Genomic DNA, 23,463 nt, shown 5'->3' on the forward strand with positions numbered 1-23,463 from the left:
TGGTCTAGTCATTTAGATCACATACCCCTAAATTACTACTTCCTTCTATGCTACAGAGTACTCTAGTCTATTATTCAGGAGTCCCAGTGCTACCGTTACCTAGCCATGTTACCATGGGCAAGCCACTTAATCTCTGTGCCTCAGTTTACTTCTCTGTAAATAGGTCATGATGCTTGCCTTACAGGTGCTGTGAAATAACCAGTATGAAGCTCTGCTTATTCTGTGGCCCTAGAATTTGCTGCAGAATCCAGTGCCTACCCCAGAACTGTGCTCCAGGACCTGTTTTCATTTAAAAAAAAATCCTTTTCTAGCTCTTGTGGTTGAAAATAACCTTCCAGATGTGAACTGAGCATAAGCCAATGTAGTGATGTCTTTCTGTGTATACAAACAGGCTGAAACAACTTGCTTTGAAATGCTCTTCAGTAATTTCCATGGGGGTTAATCCTGAAACCTAACATTAGTTTAAATGGCAATTTAGCAGAAAATATCCAGCTAATATGGTTATTCCACAGTCCCAAAACATTTTCCACACCTCCCCAGGTGCCTAAACATCCATTTCCCCAAACCATCTGCCAAAACCTCCAACTCGTTTCTTAACTTCAGGAATGTATGAAACCATTGTCAGTTAAAAACAGAAATTTCATTACACTATAATTGACACAATAAATTTTCCCTTGATTTTATTATTATTTGGTGAAAATAGTTTTTTTTTTATTTACCTGAAGCTGCCCCAGAAATTCCAGTCTGCCACATCAGAGTGCTACAGAAAAGAGGTACCCTTTCTGCCCAGTGTAGGTTACTGCTCAAAAGAGTTTTGAGCATATCAATAAGAGTTAACAGTGTTGTCTCAAGCACATTAGAGGTCAGTGCAGTTATTGTCTGTATAGGATGGTACTTCATGACAAATCTGGAGCATAACCTTACAATAATGAAACATGAAGAATTTGCGGTGGTTTTGCGCACATCTCGTTACTTTGATTTTGCATATCCTCCACACCAAATCAAAAAAGTATTACTAGGTTTATGTATAGAAATTTGTAGCCAAAATCTCTGGCCAGCAGAGCTGTGTGAATGATTATTTCCTATGGTGGGTGTTTTTTAATTTAAAAAAAAGAAAGAAAAAAAAGCTAGAAAATCAGACTGACAAAACAAATTGAGTATATTTGTATTTTTCTTCCAAGAAAAAAATTCCAATTAGGCAAGAAAAGAAAGAGGAAGAAAATGTTACAGATGGGAGTCAAGGGGAATGTCCAAAGAGAAGAAAGCAGCAGAGCATAATAACAGAACCAGGTGAGTATGACACTCAGGGGAATCTACTCTGTTATGCAATTAAATGTTATAGTTGGAACATGTTGATAAAAGTTGAGAATGTCTAAAACAGTAAATTCTTAAAACAAATTCCTTCCAGGTGTGTAGTCCAAGAACGTTGAATGGACAAATGCAAATATATTTCTGTAAAATGGAGAGAGTGGTAGTAGAATCCCTTTTTGATTTGCCTCCCTAGAAATATGAGCACACACGTCCCTGGGTGATCAATGCATGGAAAAAGCACAAATACTTTTCTAGCAGTGTTGCTTCTTCTGCAGTAGGAAGGTAGAATTGTGCATTTCTGAGCCACATATTGATTGATATACTTGTGCCATAAGATAATTTGATATTCTGGATAAGAGCTTCAAGAAATCTGCAAGGATGGAGAAGACCCTGATAGTTTAATAGCAAACATTCTTCAGGTCTTCGATCATGGTAGGAACTGCATGTTCCATGGGGACTACTGGAAATGGATTTATTGTGGTTATTAATTTCATTGAGTGGATTAAAAGCAAAAAACTCACCACATGTGATGCTATCCTGATCACTTTGGGCTTATCCAGATCTTTCTTTCAATGGACACTACTCGTGCATGCTGTCTGCATTTTGTGCTATTCTTTCCTTTACAGTCAGAACCAAGGGAAAGACACTGTTGCTGTCCTTTGTCTTACTAAATTATACCAGTGCCTAGTTTGTCACCTGACTGTTTTCTACAGTGTGAAAATTCTCAGCTTGAGCCAGCCCACCTTTCTCCCCCAGCTGAAACCTAGACTCCTTGGGCTGGTGCTGTGGTTGCCTCTGGGCTCAGTGCTTCTCTGTCTGATTGCCTGTATCCCATTTGCATGAGGTAGTCACATCCTACAGCAATTCAGTTTGCAATCTTTCTGGAAATTGCACTGAAATAGTTCCATGAAAGACGAATGAGTTTAACTTATTTTTTAGCTTCAGCATTGGATTTGCCCTGCCCACCATCATGTTTATCATTTCTGCAGTCCAGTTAGTCACATCTTTATGGAGACATATAGGCAGATGCAAGGGTGTTCATCCAGTTTCAGGAGAGCAAATAGGCCCATGTAGGTGTCATTTAAAACTCTGCTCTTGTTTTTCTTCATGTGTTGAATTGTATAGCTTTTATTCTCTTTTCATATATAGACTCATAGGTCAGAAGGGACCAATATGATCATCTAGTATGACCTCCTGCACAAAGCAGGCCACAGAACCCTACCCATCCACTTCTATAACAACCCCTAACCTATGTCATGAGCCCTTGGAGATGGCTTTGTGCAATAGTGGTATGTACCTGTCCTTTTGTACATTCTGATATACATAGGTGTGTGCAGCACATTTCATTAGGGTGTGCACCCAGGGAATTTTATTTATTTATTTTAAAGGCGAACATTTATTGAATACTCAGTCATAAAGGACATTATTTTTATTCATCAAACAAACTAAAGAAATTAAAACTTAATTTTTTTTTAAATTAACAACTAAACTTTACTTAAAAAATGAGACACAAAATAGCAAAATTTTGCTGCAGTGATAACCAGGCATATACAAAGATAATCAATTTTCATGATCTTTATCTTTAACCAGACAATGAGCTAACCCAAATTGACCAAAACAGATTAAGGTTTCTTCATCTTCCTGTCCTAGAGATTGAGATGTCGCTCACCAGGTGTTACGGACTTAAATTCCTCAATCACATCATTGTAATTAACTGATGAAGCCAATTATTGTTCAATGTACAAAATCATGAGTGAGTCGAGGTTCTGTTGGGACATTGTACTTCTTAGTTTGTTTTTTACATGTGCGTTGCAGAAAGGCTCCTTCACATGAACAGCTTGTAACAGGTAAGACTGCAAAGCATTGAATAGGTTTGTAAAAGGCCTGGAACATGGAAGACTGATCCGATTCCTTTAGCCAATCAAGCCACTCTCTGGTGGCGTTCATAGTGCTGCCTTTAGGAACAGATCCATCGTAACCCCGAAGCAATCCGACTTCCACTTCCAGCTCATCCAAGGGCACTTTAAATTTGTTGGCAATGATTCTCATATCATCCCTGCCAATGTCTAAGCTCAGTAGTTTTCCCATTGCTGTCACAGTTTTACAAATCTCCTGTTCAAATCGCTGGTCAATGCCAGTAATCATTGAGTCTAGGAAAGGGTAATATGAAGTTATTTTCTCCTACTCTTTTGTATCAAAGTGATGCTGGGACTCAAAGGTGTCATCAATATGAGTGGACGTTTTTCTCTTCTTAACTGGGGGATTTGATATATCATTCTCTACACACGTTTTCACACTGTCATTGAAAATAGATTGAAAATATTCTGGGCCACTTCTCATTGCAGCCAAAGAATTACACAAGCTTTTCACCCCTGTCATTGCAGTAAATAAATTGAGGTCTGGAGCTTGAAGAGCCTTACTCACTTTTACCACCATCTGGAGAATAGGTTGCATCATGTGAAGGGCAAAGATGAACTTGAATGAGTTTAGTTCATGGATAAGGCCCCTGGCTTTTATTTTAGCGTCAGCAAGTTGAGTTGTTTCGATAATCTCTTGTAAAGCTTGTAAAATGATGGAGTAGTTTTGTTTTACAGCAGCCATTGCTTCTGCTCTGCATGCCCATCTTGTATTTGATAGGATCCCAGTTGAACACTTTGAAGTCACTACTTCTTGTGAAATCTTCTCCATTACTGTATGTTGCACAGGACTCCCCTCCATGAAGGCATAAAAAGTCTGAATAACACCAAAAAAATCAGACAGCTCTGTTTTGTTTACTTGAAGTGCATGCATCTACTAGGTCAAGGGTCAAACAATGCGCATAGCAGTGTACATAAGAGTATTTCACTGTTTCTTTCTTTACATTTCATTGGAACTCCTGAAGTACATCCAGACATAGTAGATGCACCATCAAACCAGACAGACCTTACTGATGACCAGTCAATTTTAAGAATGCCAAAGACAAGGGAGTTGGGATGCAGGGTGCTGCAGGGGGCTCAGGGCAGGGGTTGGGGTGCAAGGGGCAGGCAGCGAGTTTGGGTGCAGAAGGGGTGTGGGGTGCAGGCAGGGGCCTCAGGGCAGGGGGTTGGGGGATGGGGTGCAGGAGGGGGTCGGGCTCTGGCTCGGCACCGCTTACCTAAAGTGGCTCGGGGCGGCAGTGATGCGCTTCCTAGCTGCCTGCCCTGGCCCCACGCCGTGCTGCTCATCACGTCCCTGCCCAGCCCCTGCACTCTCAGCCTGAGTGGGTGGAGCCAAGCCAAGTTTACTCTACCCCCAGAAGGAGCGGGGGGAACAGGAAGTACAGAAGGTGGGGTCCGTCGCCCAGTCAGGGCAGCACCAGGGAGGGAGACAGACACAGACTGCTGGCTGTTCCCTGTAGGACCTGCTGCCAAACCAGGCGACGCCCTGGACCAGGGAAAACTGCCGCAGAGGAAGGACTTGGACTACCAGGACTGCCAGCAGCAAAGTACCCCGAGGAACTGGAGGAGTTGGGCAGTGACCCAAGCTCAAGTGAGCCTGATGCTGAGGGTGAGCTGGAGCTGCCGGGGCCACTGGTGGCTGAATAGCCCGGCAAGTTGGAGGAACCAGAGGGATCCACTTGAGAGACCAGGTAGGAAGTAGCCCAGGAGCAGAACTGGACAGTGGGGTGAGTTAGTGTTTGGTCCGTGTGTTGCAGACGGATCTCCACTGACCTAGTGGTGGAACCCTCTCCTCCCGCCAGTGTCAGGGCCCTGGGCTGGAGCGCAATGGAGTTGGGTGGCCCTACATTCCCCTACCTCTACCACCTTGAGGCGGGGTGGCAGAACCCTCATAAACAGCTTGTGGAAGAAGGGAAAGAATTGACAAGGATTTGTAGGGGATCTTAATGCATGTCACTTTGTTAGCAAGAGTTAGGCCAGCTGTAACCCTAATGACATGAGACTTGCAGAAGTGAGGATAGTGTGAGGCGAGTGGAAAAGAACAGTGTGAGAAGTTGTCATGACCTTGCACTAATAACCAAATAAGTAGACTGACGCCTTCCAGAAATGAGAAAAATAAGATAGCAGGATGGCCTATGTATAAACAAAATGCAGTTGTTGCTTGTTATTGTCTGTAACAAAGGTATAAGTGCTTGCTGTAATTGTTTACCTGTTGAGAGACCTGTCCGGGACTGGGCAACCCTGTGTCCTAGGGCACTCCCTCCCTCTATTGCAATTGCTGGAGAAATAATAAAGTATTTGATTTTGCTGCACCCAAACAAAAAGCGAGAACTAAGTTTTTCTCCGATAAGCTAAAAACCCTTGCCAGCGCTCCCCTGCCTGAGGGGTGCATCATGAACTCTGACCAGTGCTCCTGTGTCATGCTAGCTGCGATGGCACACCTGTCTCGGCTAATTCTCCATCAATGGAGAGCTATGACCAAGGCCTTTCGGCAAGGCAGTGGCTACCCACCGCTCCCCAGTGGCTTGGTGGACCAACTGGGACCTTGCCACAATTCCATTATACCAAGTGCCATTTGGTAGAAGAGACTTTGTAAAAAGTTTATTTGGAACAGAGAGACAGTTGCAAAGAATACAGTTTTGTCAATTTCTGTGATTAATTTAGTAGTGTTATTCAAATCGCCAAAGAAGCACATTTGTGTTCGCTATTGCAGGGTTTTCTTTTTTTCTAAGTGCCAATTGTAGAAGTAGCTTGCAAGAGCATGAAGCCTCTGTGAGAACAACTGGAGATGGATTTATTGTGGTCATGAATTTCATGGACTGGGTCATTAATATTAGCCAGGATCAAGCAAAAAAAAAACAACAAAACCTTTTACATTCCCTTATCTGTTTTTAAATTATTCTAGTGCCTGGTTTCCCATCTGTTCTCTGTCTCCTACTGCATAAAAACTGCCAGCTTCAATCACCCTATTCTTCTCTGGCTGAAACTGAGACTCTCTGGGCTGGTGCCCTGAGCGTTGCTGGGCTCCACGTCTCTGCCTGTGGTCAGCAGTCTCCCATTCACCAGCAGTAATTTCAGACAATCCTATAACAACTCAAATCTTTTTTTTTCCCCTAGAAAATCTCTCTGAATTAGTTATATGGAGAATTGATAGAGAGAACTGGATTAGTGGTTTTGGCATTGGATTCACCCCATCCTTCTTCATGTTTGTTATTTCTGCAGTCCTCTTAATCCCATCTCTATGGAGATACAACAGGCTGATGCAAGAGGTTTCATCCAGTTACCGCAATGCCAGTGCAGAGGCCTGGATCGTTGTCATTAAAGCTCTTTTCTCCTTCATCCTTTATGCTTTCAATGTTATTGCTTTGTTTCTTTTGCTGTCAAATATTTCCTCTTTGGAAGCCCCCAGTTCAGTACCTGTACAATTGGATTGTCATCTATGCCTGTACACAAAGCATGATCTTGACAGTGGTGTGGAAACTGCAGGGAGGTGTGTTTGTGGTGAGCTGGAGGATAAACTGAGGCAGCAGCAGGGCCCATGCCCTGCTACACAGATCCAGAATGTGAGCATTTTACAGTCCATGGAGGTTCATTACAGAAGATTTCATCCGGCTAGGGGAGTCTGGGCCATGCGTGAGAATGGAGAAAAGGGGAACTAAACTATAACTCCTATGAGGCCCTGTGGCACCATAGGCAGATGCAGTTTAATATCAAACTAACTTGAAACTACATATTTTCAACAAACAAAAATGCTTTGATGTGGAAATGCAAATGTTTGGTATTTTGACTGAAGATGTCAAAAAATAATTGGCAATTTCTGAATTAATAATTTTGGAATTCTGTTTAATGGAAAATTTTAATTTATTTTTCTGTCTCAGTTCAGGAAGAAAGCAAATATCAGAATCTCCTATAGCATGGAAATCCTGATGGCCACTCAACTTTAGTAAATACATTGGAAAAAACGAGACTGCTTTCCCTCTCTTTCAGTTTTAGTAATAATAAATAATAACTGCAATAATAGTGGGTAATATTCTCAGGTATATGCTATTAAAGTTGGTTGTGTCTGGAGGAGGTGGTCATGAGGAGCTGATAGAGCCCCAGGGCAATAATGAATGCCCCAATTATCAGCTATGCTGTGACTTTAGTTGCGTGGCTGCTGTACTGTAAAATGCAACACCATTTGCTGCCACCAGGAATCCTCGATATTAGATGAGCATCTGCCTTCCCTGGGAATACTCCAGACTTACAGTGGAGTAGCACAGTAGAATTTGGCCCATAGGGACTGATTCCCCGTAACTTATTGAGGTCAGTGAAAAACCATGATTTCTCTGCAATGGGAGAAGCATGGGGCCAACAGTCGCTCAGAGAGGAGATTTTTTTTTTTAAAGGGTGACCTGCACATGAAATGAACAAAGTGTCATTTCCTTTAACAATAAGTGCCATATCCCACACTTACTGGAAGATTCACTTCATTAGTTCAAATGTGCTCCTCTGTGAATCACCCGAGGCCTCCCTCGCTTCAGATGTTGTTCAGGGGCTGACTAATGAGTGTGTGTTTGTACAGTTCCTCTTACTGTGCTGACGTATAAATGTGTTTAAAATGGCATTATTACTACTGTATGTATTGTTATAAACATTGTTGCTTACTGTCATATCCAAGGATTTAAAAAAGCATAGACTGAGACATTCAAGATCTATAGAGAATTCATACCAGGGTCCCTACTGCCTATAGTGTTACCACTCAGCTATAAAAGAAGAAACTTTTGTTCCACATATTTAATCATTAGCTAATGATTAACTCACATGTTTTATGGAAGTGATTGTACATGTCATGGAAAATCCCTGCCTTTCTAAGAAGTTCATGTGTGTCATACTTTAGAGGTTTCCTGAACCTGTGGCACAGAACTACAAAAATCCATTGAATTAAACTAAAGTGTCAAATCAAATCCCCATAGAGAAAGGCATAGCCATAAAGGTCCAGTTCACTCTTTGTCTGTTTTCAACTTGCTATTATGCAAGATAGTTAAGTCTGAAGATTTACAAAGGGATCTTACTAAATTGGGCAGCAAAAGGGTAGATTAAATTCATTGTTGATAAGTGCAAAATAATGCACCGTAGGTGCTGGAACTAGAAGTGAGAGGATGCGGGGAGGGGCGCTACCACATCCCCTGGCTTGAAGTGGTTTCCATCCTATCCAGGGTTTACAGTTTGACTCAATAGCTCTCAGCACCCCCACTATACAAAGTGTTCCAGCACCTCTGTAATGCACATTGGAAAAACTGATCCCAAACTATACATACAAAGTGATGGGGTCTAAATTAGCTGTTCATACTCAAGGAAGTGATGTTGGAATCACTATAGATAGTACTCTGAAAACATCCATTCAGTGTGCAGCGGTGGTCAAAAAAGGTAACAATGTTAGGAACTATTAGGAAAGGGATAGGCTAATAAAACAGAAAATTTTGTAATGCCACTCTGTAAATCCATGCTACACCCACACTTGAATACTGAATTCAGTTCTGGTTGCCTTATCTCAGTAAAGTTATATTAGAATTGGAAAAGGTGCAGAGAAGGCCAACAAAAATGATTGGTGATTTGGAACAGCTTCCATATAAAGAGAGCTTTAAAAGACTGGGCCTGTTCATCTTGGAAAAGAGACAATGAAGGGGTGATATGATAGAGGCCCATAAAATTATGAATGGTGTGGAGAAAATGAATAAGGAAGTATTATTTACCCCTTCACGTAACACAAGAACTAAAGGTCACCCAATGAAACGAATAGGCAGCTGGTTTAAAACAAACAAAAGGAAGTACTTCACACAACACAAAGTAAATGGTTGGAACTCATTGCCATGGGATGTTGTGAAGGCCAAAAGTATAGCGGGGTTCAAACAAGAATTAGATAAGTTTGTGGAGGATAGGTCCATCAGTGTCTATTAACCAAGCTGGTCAGAGATGCAATCCCACAAGCTGGGTGTCCCTAGACTTCCAATTGCCTGAAGCTGGGACTGGATGACTGGGCATGGATCATGTGAGTTACCTGTTCTGTTCATACCCTCTGAAGCATCTGGCAAAACCATAGTCAGAGATAGGATACCAGGCTCGATCACCCAATATGGCCATTCTGATGTTCTTATGCTAATAGAAAGGACATGTCTAGTGATTTCCTCAGCATGAGAAGACATCTCAAACCTAGCAGGGAAGGATCAGTATTCCATTCCTGTCCTTTAGCAGCCCAGTCCTGGCCTGTAAGTACTAACTTCAAATGCTTTCTCACTTTCCAGCTGTGTGAGCCCGACTCCAGCCCAGTTAATATCCAGGACCAGTGTGCTTTGTGACACTGCAGCCCTGTCACTTGCAAGGCACTCCAGGGCTGTAAACTCACTGACATTAGATCACCTGGCTCTGTCAACTGGAAGTCTAGCAATGAGAGCTTCTTTACAGCAGAGCTTTGCCACCAGCAGCTGGTCTTCCAGCAGTGTAGGCTTCCCCACAGCAGAGTCTTGCTGCTGACAGGTAGATATGCAGTAATGTGAACTTCATCACAGCAGTGCCTTGCTAATTCCAGCATGCATGACTCTGCCTTCACATTTGATTCTGCCCATGTAAATGACTCATTAACAATTAGAACCTCTGCACTCATTACTGAACTTTCAATTTCAAATTCCAGCTGAGATCTCAGAGATAACAGGTTTCTGGAGAGCCCATGTTCATCAGAGCTACCAAAGTATGGAAGGCAGTGATTTCTTTATCAGAACATCTGTGTTGTTGGCACCGCATCCCAACGCACATCTTACTATAGTATGTCAGTGTTGGAGCTGCCTCTTACCTTTCTGTAAGCATAACAATCACACCAATGCAATTTGTGATAACCTTTGCCCCCTACCCCCTCCGCACAAATGGGTTGTTTCCTCCACAGTCAGAAGAAGGTTTTGCATGTGGATTATAAAATACCTTCCCTTTATTATGGCATCCAAAGGTCACTCTGAGTGCCCAGGAGGAACAGAATGCGGGAATAGCACAGTTGGAGTTGAAAGTCGATCTCCAGAATGACGGACTTCTGAACTTGAAAGGGGAATCTTTACAAACCTGGGTAAGTCCTGATTGTTAATGTTCCTTGGTTTTTTTTCTCTGTGTGGAATAAATGAAGACGTGACTGAAGTCAAGTTCTATTGTTAGTGGCCCTATTCTTCTATGCTAATGCAGATAGATCTCAGCCTAGAATATTTCTTAATGAGAAGGTTGACTTGTGTGAGAGAAAAAGAGTGTGTTACAGTACAAACCTGATCAATGTGCGCAACTTCACTAGAAAACCAACTCCTTTCATGGTTCTGTCTGCCTTAACAAGTGTGAACACTTGTTCACAAGTCAGTGGGCTGGAGAGCGTGGCAGCAATATTAGCAAAAACATCTTTTTCATCCAATGTAAACTCTCTTTAAGGCACTATGTGATAGGCGTGAGAATATCACAATCTGGCCCTTAGAAAAGAAGAGCCTTCAAAGGTGATCACAAAAAAGGTTTGAAAATGATGAAAGAGCTTTAATATAATTCAGGGACATCACTTTTAACTGGTAGAGGTTTCAAAAGTTGAAGGAGGTGGATAGAAATATACCATATGAAACATATAATAGGAAATTTAGGTGGAACTATTTCATACAGAAGATATTAACCATATAGAATAAGTTACAGGGGAAGGCCAGGAATAAAGATGTGTTCAGGAGACACCTGAAATTTTACTGAACTTGATCTTGCAATAGGAGAGGGATTCTCAACCCTTTCTGGGCCTTGAAATGGGGCTACTGTTCTTTACAAATTCCTGTGTGCATCTTTTTCTCCATTCTCCCACCCTTACAGTGACCATACATCCTGTATTGGCCAGCACAGTCCCTTTTTTTAAGCCTTGTCCCCACTGTCCCGACATTTTTGGCAAATGTGGACATTTGTCCTGTTTCCTGTTGCCAACCTGAGCAGTTGGGTGTGGAGGAACACACAGGGGTGAGGCAGGGCTTGTGTGAGGAACAGGCAGTGCTTGGGTGAGCAGCAACACCAGTTCTGTGTGGGAGGAGAGGCAGGGCTCAGGCCAGCCCCAGGCAGAAAGGGGGGTTTGGGTGAGCTGCTCGGGCCAGCCCCACACACTGTCCCATTTTCCTTTTGGGAAATATGGTCACCCTACCCACCCTGCATTCTAAGTCAGCAAAGTTATGTCTGGGACAGCTGAGACAATGGTAGGCTTGATGATAGTCATCAGGTGTTGGGATTAAAGACTGTCCAGGAGAGGAGGGTGAGAAATGTTAGCCTCTCTGGGAACGTTCAGTTAACATCAGCCCCTAGGACAGGAGCATTCGCTGAAAGACACTTCTTTGGTTATTCATCGTCCAGACAGACAAGATGTTAGGTGCCAGAGCTGGTCAAAAGAAGGGGAAAAGTTCTGAATTTCTTTTTAATTTTAAAATTTGCAAAATTCCAAGCAGCTCTGTGTAACTTTCATGAAAATGTCATGGATTTATTCTCCATTTTTTTTATTTTGATAGTTCAGATTTCACTGTAGTCAGTGTTGTGGAAAAGCAGAGCAGTGGCAAAGCAGACAACAGATGGTGATAGAGTAAGAGCATCCTGCTCCTGGGTGGCAGGAACAAATCTGTGCTTTTAACCACTTCCTCCCCTATCCCAGGGATAGCATGTGTCCTAAAACTGCTTCTAGTCTTATTCTCATTTGTTAGATCCAAGGAAGAATAACATGTAGGCAACTTTCCATGAGCTACTGCTGCTTGCACTTCAGCATTGTTCTAACTCTCCCAGGTGCCATTTTCCAACACTTGCCAGCTGACTTGTGGGTTTACAATGCTGCCAGTGATCCATCCTTTGTAGGTAACTGCAGCTCAGAGCCAGGCCCAGACAGAGGGAAACATAAAAGTTCTAAAGCACAACACTTGTATCCATTTCCCCTGTGGTTTGCCAGTCTGGTACGCTGCAGTCCCTTCTCTCTTTTCAGTGTTCCAATGCCAGCTATCTGTTTGTAATTTCCTCTTCTGACTGCATGACGCCAAGATTCAGCTAGGCTGTTCTTCCAGGTAATTAATCTTAATTTCTTCATATACTAATTCTAAAGATAATACTATTGGAAGTCTAAGCAAGTGAATTTCTGGTCACTAAAGGTTCTCAAACTTGCAGCTTTTATATTATTTGTTTTTTGTAAAACATCTCTTGTCCTCATATAGGTGACATAGTTCTGTTACAAAATAGTCCCTTTGGCCGGGGGACTCCACTGGAAATGATGGATGTATTGACAATAAAGGACTCATCAAAAGGAGGGACCCACATATTTTGCCTTCCCTCTCCAAACCGGCATCTGCCCCATCAAATATATCCTGGTCTGAAAGGCAGCAGCAATAACCCAGGATGTCCTGAAAGCAGGTGACTGAGAACTGAACCATAACACTGGAACAGGTTCTCAAGCAACGCATCCAAGGCTGGGTTGGCAGATCCCACTACTGCCTGGAGAGACTGAGGCTCAGTTCTCAGTCATCTATTTTCAGGACACTCTAGGAAGGTGCTGCTGACTTGCAGACCATGATACCCTAGATGGGATCAAGTGACTTAGAGAGAGAATGAAAAAGGATGATGTGATAGATGATTGGGGACCTTGGTATAAATTCTCTGGATTGTGTATGTGCTTGTGTAGTTTGTGTAGTGAAGGAGGGGCTGTGTTCAAGAAAGGGGAGCTTAAGAGTGAAGGGAGAGCTGAGAACAAAGTAGGAGGAAGAGGGAGTGACTCAAGCTGATGTTTGTCTTCTTAGGCTACCATGGATAGTGAATATGTACACGGTCACATCAAGAAGCTGCAAGAGCAGCGTATGTCCACACAGAAGAAAACCTTCACCAACTGGATAAACAATGTCTTCCGCAGGAACAATGTAGGTAGTTCCTCCTCCTTTGGATTTATTTTTTATTCTCAATTTCATCTTCTGCGCAGCTTTTCCCCATTTACTGTCACTGGAGGTTTAATATAAGCAACAGAGACTCCTGCCAAGGCAGGTGACGCAATCATATATTTTTCACCATACCTACAAAACAATCCTTCTGATTTTCTTTAAGGTCCAGGTTCCTGGTCTCCTCTGAAATCAGAGTTCTGTCTTGTGGCATGAGTTGTTTTCGTTTAATCTCTTGACCTTCGTGTGAATTTTCCTATTTCAATTATCTTTTCTGTGTGAGGTCTTGAGTTGCCTAGTTTTCCCCAGGGAGGAATTGCATCCCCTATGAAAAAAACCTTTGTTTGTTGAATCTGTACAATCTAATCCCATTGATCTGGGCTACAATGGCTTGTGCAGCCTCAGTGACTGTGATTATGCAGTCTTAATATGAACACATTTAAAATGAAAGAAAGATAGGAGTTGATCATTTGAGCAGTTAATGATACATCTGTGACATTCACTAAATTGTGGCTCTCTGCAAGGCTTCCAAATCTTTGAGGGAAATTGTTCCAGTTGACCAGACTGGGACCTTAGCTGTAACTGCCAGTGCTTGCTGCCTCCCATTTAACTGTGCATATTGTAACCCATAGTGGGGTTGGGGTTGTTCCAAACTATGGTCTGGTCTTGCTACCATTGGAGCAGTTTAGGTTCCACTGTGAGTTAGACTAATGTGAGCACTATTGTCTGCGAGATGGGCAGTGATGACCCATGAAAGACAGACATTGTTAAGCTTTGGTGGCTTTAGGGCAGAGCAAGAGGGTTGATTTAAATATTACTTAGCATGTGAGAACTATGAAATGCAACCTGGTTCTGCTACCCAAACAAGTGTGGAAATCAAGGAGATATCAGAGATACTATCTAGTCATATGTATTATTTCAGTGAAGTCAAAGATACCTCAGAGTTCAAGAGCTGACTTCAGTCTTAAGCTTCAGTCCTTAAGATTGAGCTGCTTGCACATCATAAAAGTGGAGAGAGCGAGAGAACTTTCAAGCCATATAAAGTATGAAGTTGCATAGGGAGTTTATCCACGTCTTCTTGGGAATGTACTTTCAGTTTCTGGCCCCATGAGATAAAGGAGTTACATTTCAGACACTGTAATATGCCTGGATTCTCTGCTGACCCTGGTAGGGGTAGGAAGTGGTAGGACAAAAAACACTGCTCTGAAAACTGAGCCCACTTCTATTCGCTCTCCTTCTCAGGTTGTAATGTGATCCCACTGTCAATTTATTTGAAAGCATGGGTTTGGTAGCTTTATTCCAGTTTGTATGAAACAATGGAACTATATATATAAAAATGTATTATTACTGCATGATGGTGCAAAGCACAGATCTATACAGAAAGGTTCATTGCAAACTATAATTTTAAAAAGATTTTGTCTTCATAAATAAAACTGGCACAAAACCCAGCTGAGAGATTTTTACCTTTTTTAAACAGTCAGACACCACTGTCAGTACTTTAGAGCTATAACATTTAAACAGGTAGAGACAGAAGATGGAAAAAGAAATAACTAGGAGAATGAAATAAGATGCTATCTGAGGGCCTGGAGGTAAGCAGTCAAGAGAATGTTGTCAACTATTTGTCCTACGTAACATGCCACCTTAAAATTGCTCGGACCTGCTCCTGGACTTTCCATTCTTGCTGATTCTGCTGCAAGAGGGCCTGTGGAACCCACAGATGATAGGGCAGGGTTTGATCTTTAAACTTATTATTTGGTCATATTTTCCTCACCCGTAACTCTACTGCTGTTCAAAAAGCTGTTTCTTCATCTTAAAAGTATGGTCTTGTTTGTCTGGAGAAATTAGTAGTTCAGAATTGTAGTAAATTACAATGAGAGGTGTGGTACGGTCTAATAATGGCCCACTTTAAGGGTTAATGACATGGAGGCCAAAAGATATTCCTCAGGTATACTATAATTAGGTTACGACACGCACATATCATGCCATATTGCTGAATCATTAGGTCACCTCCTTGGCAGCAGGGTAATATGTTTGTTGTAGGTGTATCTTAATGCACACATGACTGACCAAGTAACAATGTGAGAGATTCTGACTGTGAGGCTTTAGTTAAGGTTGGAACTAGTGTTCCATTATAAATTTGAATTGGAATTCAGCCAAGAGATAAGAGTGTAAAAGCTGCTGAGTTTTTATAACTCAAGAGCTATCTACAGGAGGCTGGTATTAGCCAAGTTCTTTTGACTGCTCCCTTTTAGCTGGTATTTTGATAAACCATTTCCCGTCATGACCGAGCCCATTCTTGATCCCACAGCAAAGTGACAATCCTGTGCTCAGAATATTAGTCTGTTGCCACAAAAATGGTTATGATGTCACCACTTTGACATTGTGACTTCACTTGCAAGGTTAGATACAAAGTGAACTGTAAGGCATTAAGTCATAGATTTGATTATTTGCAACTATGGCAATAAAAATTCTGAAAAAAAATGAGCTTTTTAGCCTGAGTGTGAATGTGCCTCTTTAAAGTCAACACAAAAATAATCCCCTGTAGGAAAAGCACCTCTTGGCTCCATGTATTTTTTATGCCCACACAACAGCTGAAGGTGGGGGGTTATATAAGCAGGAATTCGGAAAACACGCAGAGATGGAGGGAGTGGAAGGGCTGAGGAGATAGTAAGACAGCGTTGGGCCTAAACTTAATTATATGAATTGGAAGGTAATATTTCACCTCCATCCAGAGAAGCTCCCAAACAGACATACTTCCAGTAATCCATTTCTGATGCATAGCAGCTTATGACTGAATGGGTAAAGCAAATCAAGTGGTCTTCAGGTGAAACCCAGGAAGAGGCTGCAAGTCTTGCTTGACACTATGTGGAAGAAACTCTGGAAGTGGAGCTGGCTATTGGCTGAATAAAGGAGAGCTGCCCATCATGCTCTTGGCTGAACAGAAGAGATGATAATCCAGTAGCAGAAGCACAAAGTACTGAAGTTGTTGAACAGCACAGAAATGACTAAACCTTACTCTACAGCCCTACCAGCCTGCTCTCATTCAGTGTGTAATTCCTGCTAACCTTGCAGCAGGTCTCCACACAGACAGAGGTGAAACTAGATCTCACAGAGCAGATCTTGTGATGTCAGCACCTAGATGTTCTTCGCTCCGTGTTAAAAAAATCAAAATGTGTCAGCCAAGTGCAAGAGTCACAGAAACTAAGTTTCTATGTGGTGTGTTTTGTCTTTGCAGGTGAACATTGTGATACAAGACATCTACACGGAGCTGAAGGATGGCATTTACTTCCTGCAACTCCTGGAGGTGCTCTCTGGAGAATCACTGCCTAGACCAAACTGCGGCAAGATGAGGGTACATTTTCTGGAGAACAATAGCAGAGCCATCAAGTTCCTCAAATCCAAGGTGAGAACTGGAAGATGACACTAGTCGGAAGAGTTTACAAGCTAACTTCAAAATTAAATTGACAATGGGTTTTGCTTTATTGCTTGTTTGTTTGTTTTTTTCCCTATAGTACATAATGAGGTGTTCCATGAAGATGGGAGATTTTTTACTTCATCCCTTTTCCCCTCTTTACCTCAGATGCACAAACTGTACTAGGAGTTTCCTCCTCAAAAGAGAGAAGAGAGTGGTTCTGCTGCTGTCCCTGCACCTTCATTAGTTTGCTCTTAATTTCTCCATCTTCCATCTACCATGGAACTTTCTGATATCAATGTTCTGTCTTGTTTCTAGTTAAAGGGACAACCCTCAAATCATTTTTGTGCCTTTTGTTCATTACAAAACAAAGGTAATGTAGCACACAGGCACAGTGGAATCCAAATAACTGTGTTGACTAACTATATGCAACATGAAAGGCCTAGCTGCTCTGGCAGGATTCTGGGTTGTTTCTGAAACACAGAAGACAGAGCCAGTAAAGGGCTTACAAACTATTGAAAGAGATACGACCCTATTCCTATATTGTACAGTTTTGCTTGATGTTTGAATAACAGCCATGAGGGAACATATATTTCTCCACACATCGTTTATTACACTAGTGCTCCCTCCAGTGCGGTGGACACAGATTGTTTCATGCTGAAGGGAATTGCTTGTCTATTAGCAGGTGCAAGTAAAGGTGATTGGCCCTGAGAATATTGTAGATGGCGACCGGACCCTAATCCTGGGATTAATCTGGATCATTATCCTCCGGTTCCAGATTTCTTCCATCACTCTTGATAAGGTAAAACGAGGTCTTTCTTCTGACTGTCTATAAGTGTTTCATAAATTTCATAAAGGGACTATTAAAATAATCTGTTCTGACCACTTGGACCACAGAAATCATAAAATTTCACCCAGTGATTCTTGTATCTAGACCAATAACATGTGGCTGAACTAGGATGTTCTTTTAAAAAAAAATCCAATCTCGATTTAAAAACTGCAAGCAATGAAGAATGTACCACATCCCTTGTTTAGCTGGTCCAATGACTAATTACCGTCACTGTGAAAAAATGTACTTATTTCCAGTTTTGCTATTTCTTTTCTGATGTGCAGAAAAGTTTAATGTATCCAAGTCCATTGACATACTGGCCATTTGCCAACTGCATTCATGTGATGTTAGATTCAAACTCATTGTGCATCACTGCTAAAAGCACAGGGCTTGACTGAGGCAGCTGGAGGAGCAGTGACACTATCTCAGCCAGTACAAGGAATGATATCCACATGGCTACAGTGTTCAGCTAGTGTGTGTGTTTACCACTGCCCTCTGTTTACTGGTTGACAGCAGATAAAGGAGCTTCATTGTTGACATCACTGGCTAAGTGCACATCAGGACATGCATCATCTGCCCATTGCCTTTAAATTCAAAAACACAGGCCCCCTACTACTCAGTTTTGTAGATTTTAACTCCGTAAGGGACCATTAGCTCATCTAGTCTGACCTCCTGTATAACACAGGCCATTAATTTTCACCCAAGGTGCCAGCAATGCCTGAGGCCCCAGCAATGGCAGGGAAGCAATTAGGTAGGATTCTTAGAAGATCCCAGCAGATGAACCACATCCCATTCTACAGAGGAACACAGGGGGAAAAAAGCCAAAATCCTTGTCAATCTGACCTGGGAGAAAATTCCTTCCTGATCCCAACTCTAGTGGTCAATTGTACCCTGAGCATGTGAGCAAGGCACACCAGAAGAGGATTCTCTGTACCATCTTAGAGCATGGGTCCACACTATCCAGTGTCTTTTTTCCAGTCGAAGCCAATCTCTTCAGAAGAGGAATCAAAGAATCATAAAAGGTAGGACTGGAAAGGACCTCAAGACCCTGTGCTGAGGTGGGACCAAGTAAACCTGCTGACAGATGTTTGTCCAAACAGTTCTGAAAAACCTCCAAGGATGGTAATTCCACAACCTCCCTTGGAAGTCTATTCTAGAAAGTGAAAACAATTCAGAATATAGTTGTACAATGAAGAAAAAAATTCCTTCCTGAGCACTGCAGGTGGCTGAAGCTCTGAAGACTGAGATCTGTTTATAATTATTATCTTAATGCAGAGCTGCAAGTGTTATGAGCAGGTTGACAGCACTGCAGGTGGTCTTGTTCTCCCCAGGGATGATAAAATAAGGGAATGAACAGGGAGACTCAGATTCATATTTAAGCTAAAGTAGGATTTCCATTCACTAATAGGAACATGAAACTCATGACTAAGGCTGGGTTTAAAAAAAAAAAAAGGAATTATTTACCATAGAAAAATTAGAGTAAAACAGAAAATTTGTTTAATTTTAATTTTTTTTTTGCAGAATTTTCATTTTGCAGAATTTTAAAAAGGAAAAATCATTTCAATTTGAATTGAATAGAATCAAAACAAAAAATTCTTTTTTCTTTTTTCCCTTTTCTCTCCCTTCTTTCCTTCCTTTTTCCCCTAGGGAAACCAAATGAAAACTGAAAATGTTTTCCTTTGATTCAGATTGAATTTTTTTTTGTTTTGAACTGATTCAGAGCAGCATTTTTGTTTCAAATTGTTTAATTTAAAGTGTGGAACATTTCAAATGGTTAAAAATATTTTCATGAAATTTTTGGCATTAATCAAGATGCCATTTTTAATTTAAAACATTATATTTTACAAACTTCGACCCTCACTACTTTTGAACTATTCAGCAGTTCTGAATTCACCCAATAGAGGTCAATGGTGCATATACATATCAACTTATTCATTGTAATATCAAGGGAAAAGTGAAGAAAAATTGCAACTCAGAGTGAGTTTATGGGGAAACCCCCTTCAGCCGTAATTCTAGGGAGATTGAGAGCTTTCTTAGCATTCCATATTCTCTTCTGCTCACACACAAAACCTGAGACCCTCTTATACTTGGAGAGACTGTACTAATTTCCAGGGTAAAGTAGATATTGGGACTAGAATGCAGGACTGCATCCTTCTTGGATAAGTTGCACTGTCAAGTCAGCTAAAGATACAGCTTCACTTGTTTCAAGCAGCATACTCTCTCTTACACATTTATTACCCGAAAGATTCTTAAAGTACCTTCAATGACAGAGAGGAGACAGGAGAACATACCAGAGGATGGCAGTCGTCTTGCTTCAGGGGAAGCAGAATTTACTAAAAAATCCATAGAATGCATCTCCTTTATTTAATGTGAGGATTTGTCAACAAATTAACTGTTGCTCTTTTCATACAAATGCTCTGCAACCTTAACTTGCACCTTCATAAAGCTGCCCCCTCCTCTCCTGGCAGTCTGACCATATCATCATGCCCCCAGAGCCCCTGTTCCCTCACCAGAAGCCTGTTGATTTAGGGGATGCTTAGGAATAGCTTGTGGGTGGCAAATGACTAAGCTGGGACAAAACACTGATTTCTTTTGGACCTTCCCTCCCCAACTTTCCTTCATTGTTTTCTAGCAATGGAACTCCTCTCTAAGGAAATACTGGAGGTCCATAGGGTGGAGGAGTCAGGGAAGTGTTAATACACAGGAGCTGTTTCTGAACTCGTCCCTTCTTCCCACCTTTACCACTCTGCTCCTGACAGCCCTCAGAACCCTACCTGGAGACCTTTCTCCTTCAAGTTCTCATAGCCTCTGCTCTTCTGTTCTCCCATCTAGAGACTTGCTCATCCCACATCTCCATGGCCCCTAAAGCTTGAAACTTATTGGATCCCACACACACCTCACTCGCCTCTACAAGCCTTATGAAGCACATTTGGGGAGAAACATTTTCTCCCTGGTTGCTGGAAACTTTTAAAATCTCCAGGAGTCACTTGATGCATAAGATAAACTCACCAGAGCTGAGATTCCTTAGCGATATTACCAAATCAAAAGCCAGTAACCTTTAACATTAAACTTTAAAGACCTACTTTTTGATGCAGGGCACCAGATCATGGCTAAAGAGACAAATAAACTAAGCTTTATGTCTCTCTTGTTTTCCATTAGCTTGTTACAAAGTGGACAAAGAAGACTTTCTGAACTCTGAACACCTATTTTTAGGGTGCCTAATTTAGGGACCCCTTGTTCACCTCCAACTTGTAAAAACATTCTACCTAGCCTACCAATTTTAAGACTGATATGAATTTTCATAGATTTTAGAGGGGGACAAAATCAATTTTATAAAAGAAGCTCAGTTGCAGGAGACAGGACTGTTGTTATGAGGGGGAATTTATGGCCCATCCTGAATTTTCCTATCTTGCTTTCTTCCCAGGAGGAATTTGGAGTCCGTGCTGATGTACTGTCTGCCAATGAAGCCCTGCTGATCTGGTGTCAGCATAAGACTGCTAGTTACTCCAATGTGAGTGTGAAGGACTTCTCTAAAAGCTGGTCTGATGGCCTGGCTTTCAACGCCCTCATTCACGTTCACAGGTAAATAGGTGATGAGGGAAGGCTTCAAGAAGAGCTGACGCCATTGTGTCTAGCTCTAGCATGGCCACTTCCAGGGTCTGAATTCTCTTTGATGAACAAGACAATGGTTTTGTCTTCCCCTGTGCCCTTACTCACTCAGAACTACCATTTCTTTAAATGAGTGTTTTGCCTGAATAAGAATGGAAGAATCAGGTTCATGGAGTTTGACTCTTTCTCTTCCTGGAAACAAAAATGACTTTGTTAGCATATACTCTGCATTTAAACTTGTTTCTTTATTTTGCTCAGAAAACAAGTAGAATCTGCTAGAAAAGCATTAAGTCGGTCACTATCAGACAGTGATATAAAAGGACTCATGACACATCAAGAGTATGTTTTGTTCCACTGTTGTGAGTGGCTAGTCATTCCTAAGGCTTAGAAGCACATCATCATCTCAGCCAGTTTGTGTCCCCCGCAGGAGCAAAGTCTCCTCCGAGTGTCTTCAGGAGTGTGATTTTGCTAGCTGTGCCATGCAGAATAATTGTGCTTCTCACTGATCCTGGCTGGCCATTGATAGGAAAGAGTAGCTGTGTCTCAAAACTTGGCTCCTCCTGTTCAAAAAATTTGCATGAAGAAAAATACTAGAGAAATATGCATTAAATTTGCTTTCTTTGATCTTCACCTTCCTCGCTGGTTTCAATTGCACTTTCTGACATGTTATTGAAAATGGGATTTTCTATGGTCTTCACTAGCACTTAACCCTTTCAGTTCAATGAGAGCTGTACCTGAGAGCTGAAGGCAGCAGGCTCTCCCTCTTTTTCCCTCTCTGCCCCTCTTGAAGGGAGGGGGAAGCAGCAGGGGACAGAAGAAAGAAGGGAGAGATGGGTCTGCCACCTTGGACAGTTCTTCTCCCACAAGATACCAGTGCTGCTCCATCTATTGGCAGGAAGACTTAAAACCCCATAACTCCCTAGCCAGGGACAACATTCCCATTTCAGAATTTCCTACCTAGTGAGTCTTTGTTTCACCAGCCAGAGACAACAAGAGGCAGGAGGAATGGGGAGTTTTGTGTGAGCTGAGTTCTGGATTGGGAATTTTCCTTCTTCTGTCAGGCAAGGGAGGGCTAGTGAGGGGTCTATGCCAAAGCCCTACAGGAAAGCAGAGAGCTACTCAATGCTTTAAGGGATTATTGTACCGTGTTCCTCATTCTACTAAAGTTCCTTGTTCAGTGTCAGAAATTTGCTCTGTTGCATCCTTTGTATACAAATCTCTGTGTATTTAAACCAAGCCATGACTGTACAGGACTTTACAGTGGTCATTGTTACATGCACCATGGCCACGTGGATCTTCATGGTGACAGCTGGGATAAAAAACAATCCTGATGCACCAAAAGCACAGCATGTGACCTCTAAAGCCAAAGGAAAATCTATGTTAACAGCTGCTACTGTACTGCCAGTAACAAAGAGAGCAGTGATATGCACCAGATACTACATAGCAGTATATATGTGTACATACAGCATGTTGTATAGCTATGTGTGAGAGGTGTAACCCTTCTTGATAGTAACTCATTTCTATTTTGTTGTTTCTAAATCTAACCCTTCTCTCTTGTGTCCTTCGTATGTTTATCTCCTCATCCAGGCCTGATCTCATCCACTACAGCTCACTGAGGCGTGAGCAGCCCATCAAGAACCTGAACAATGCCTTCAGCGTGGCACAGAAGCACCTGGGAATCACTAAGCTGCTGGATGCTGAGGATGTGGCAATGCCTCATCCAGATGAGAGATCCATCATGACCTATGTGTCGCTCTATTACCATTACTTTTCCAGGCTGAAGCAGGGCCAGACTGTCCAGAAGAGGCTTGCTAAAGTCAGTGCATTGCAACTTTTACAATTGCCTCCTACCTCTATCTCTACTGAGCCCCCTCCCCAGTAGCGTAAAGTGAAACCAGTTTGGAAAAAAGTTTTTATTCAGATTAACTGCACAGTCATGTTAATTCAAACCATTTGTGTGACCACATCAGAGACTTGATTTTGCGGGGCCTTGCACAGTCAGTCACTTGTAAATGGTATAGCTGGTGTGAGCGAGTGGGTAAACAGTTCTGATCTGGCAATGGTTTAGACCCACTCTGGTGCTAGAACCTGGCCGTTCTAAAGGGATTTATCTATATGGAAATTAGCTTCTTTATTCTGTCATATTTTGTATTTGATAACTAAAGTGCTTAGTAAGGAGTCTGTGAAATTATGTTTCAGTAGAAAATTTTCAGTTTAACCATGAAAAACTAAAACCTGAAAAAAAATTGGTTTTCAGTTTAGTTTGTTTTTTCCCCCTTTCTCTCCCTTTTCCCCTCTTTTCCAGTGATGAGGGGACAAAAGTAAAAAAGTGAGGAAAAAGGAGGGAAAAAACCCATCAAACAAACAAACAAACAGACTTATACAAATAAGGTTTTATTTTCAACAAAACAAAACAAAACAAATTGGTTTCAGTTCTTTATTAAAAAATAATTAAAC

General features: G+C 41.8%; 2 protein-coding genes across 2 annotated transcripts; both read left to right on the plus strand.

Annotated features, from left to right (window-relative positions):
• The first annotated feature begins 817 nt into the window (after positions 1–817).
• Positions 818–6,952, plus strand: LOC142046812 (taste receptor type 2 member 40-like). The gene is made up of 4 exons (XM_075065852.1): positions 818–2,148; positions 2,461–2,468; positions 3,127–3,158; positions 6,279–6,952. Exons 1-4 carry the CDS (start codon positions 1,741–1,743, stop codon positions 6,884–6,886), a joined length of 1,056 nt encoding a protein of 351 aa, XP_074921953.1. The 5' UTR covers positions 818–1,740; the 3' UTR covers positions 6,887–6,952.
• Positions 6,953–10,212: 3,260 nt separating this feature from the next.
• On the plus strand, positions 10,213–22,888 carry LOC142046813 (spectrin beta chain, non-erythrocytic 5-like). The gene is made up of 8 exons (XM_075065853.1): positions 10,213–10,320; positions 12,220–12,298; positions 13,025–13,141; positions 16,392–16,559; positions 17,251–17,370; positions 20,822–20,979; positions 21,265–21,345; positions 22,594–22,888. The coding sequence occupies exons 3-8, from the start codon at positions 13,031–13,033 to the stop codon at positions 22,886–22,888; spliced, it is 933 nt and encodes a 310-aa protein (XP_074921954.1). The 5' UTR covers positions 10,213–10,320; positions 12,220–12,298; positions 13,025–13,030.
• The last annotated feature ends 575 nt before the right edge of the window (positions 22,889–23,463 follow it).

This window comes from Chelonoidis abingdonii, chromosome 4 (genome assembly GCF_003597395.2).
Source record: "Chelonoidis abingdonii isolate Lonesome George chromosome 4, CheloAbing_2.0, whole genome shotgun sequence".
Taxonomy (NCBI): Eukaryota; Metazoa; Chordata; order Testudines; family Testudinidae; genus Chelonoidis; species Chelonoidis abingdonii.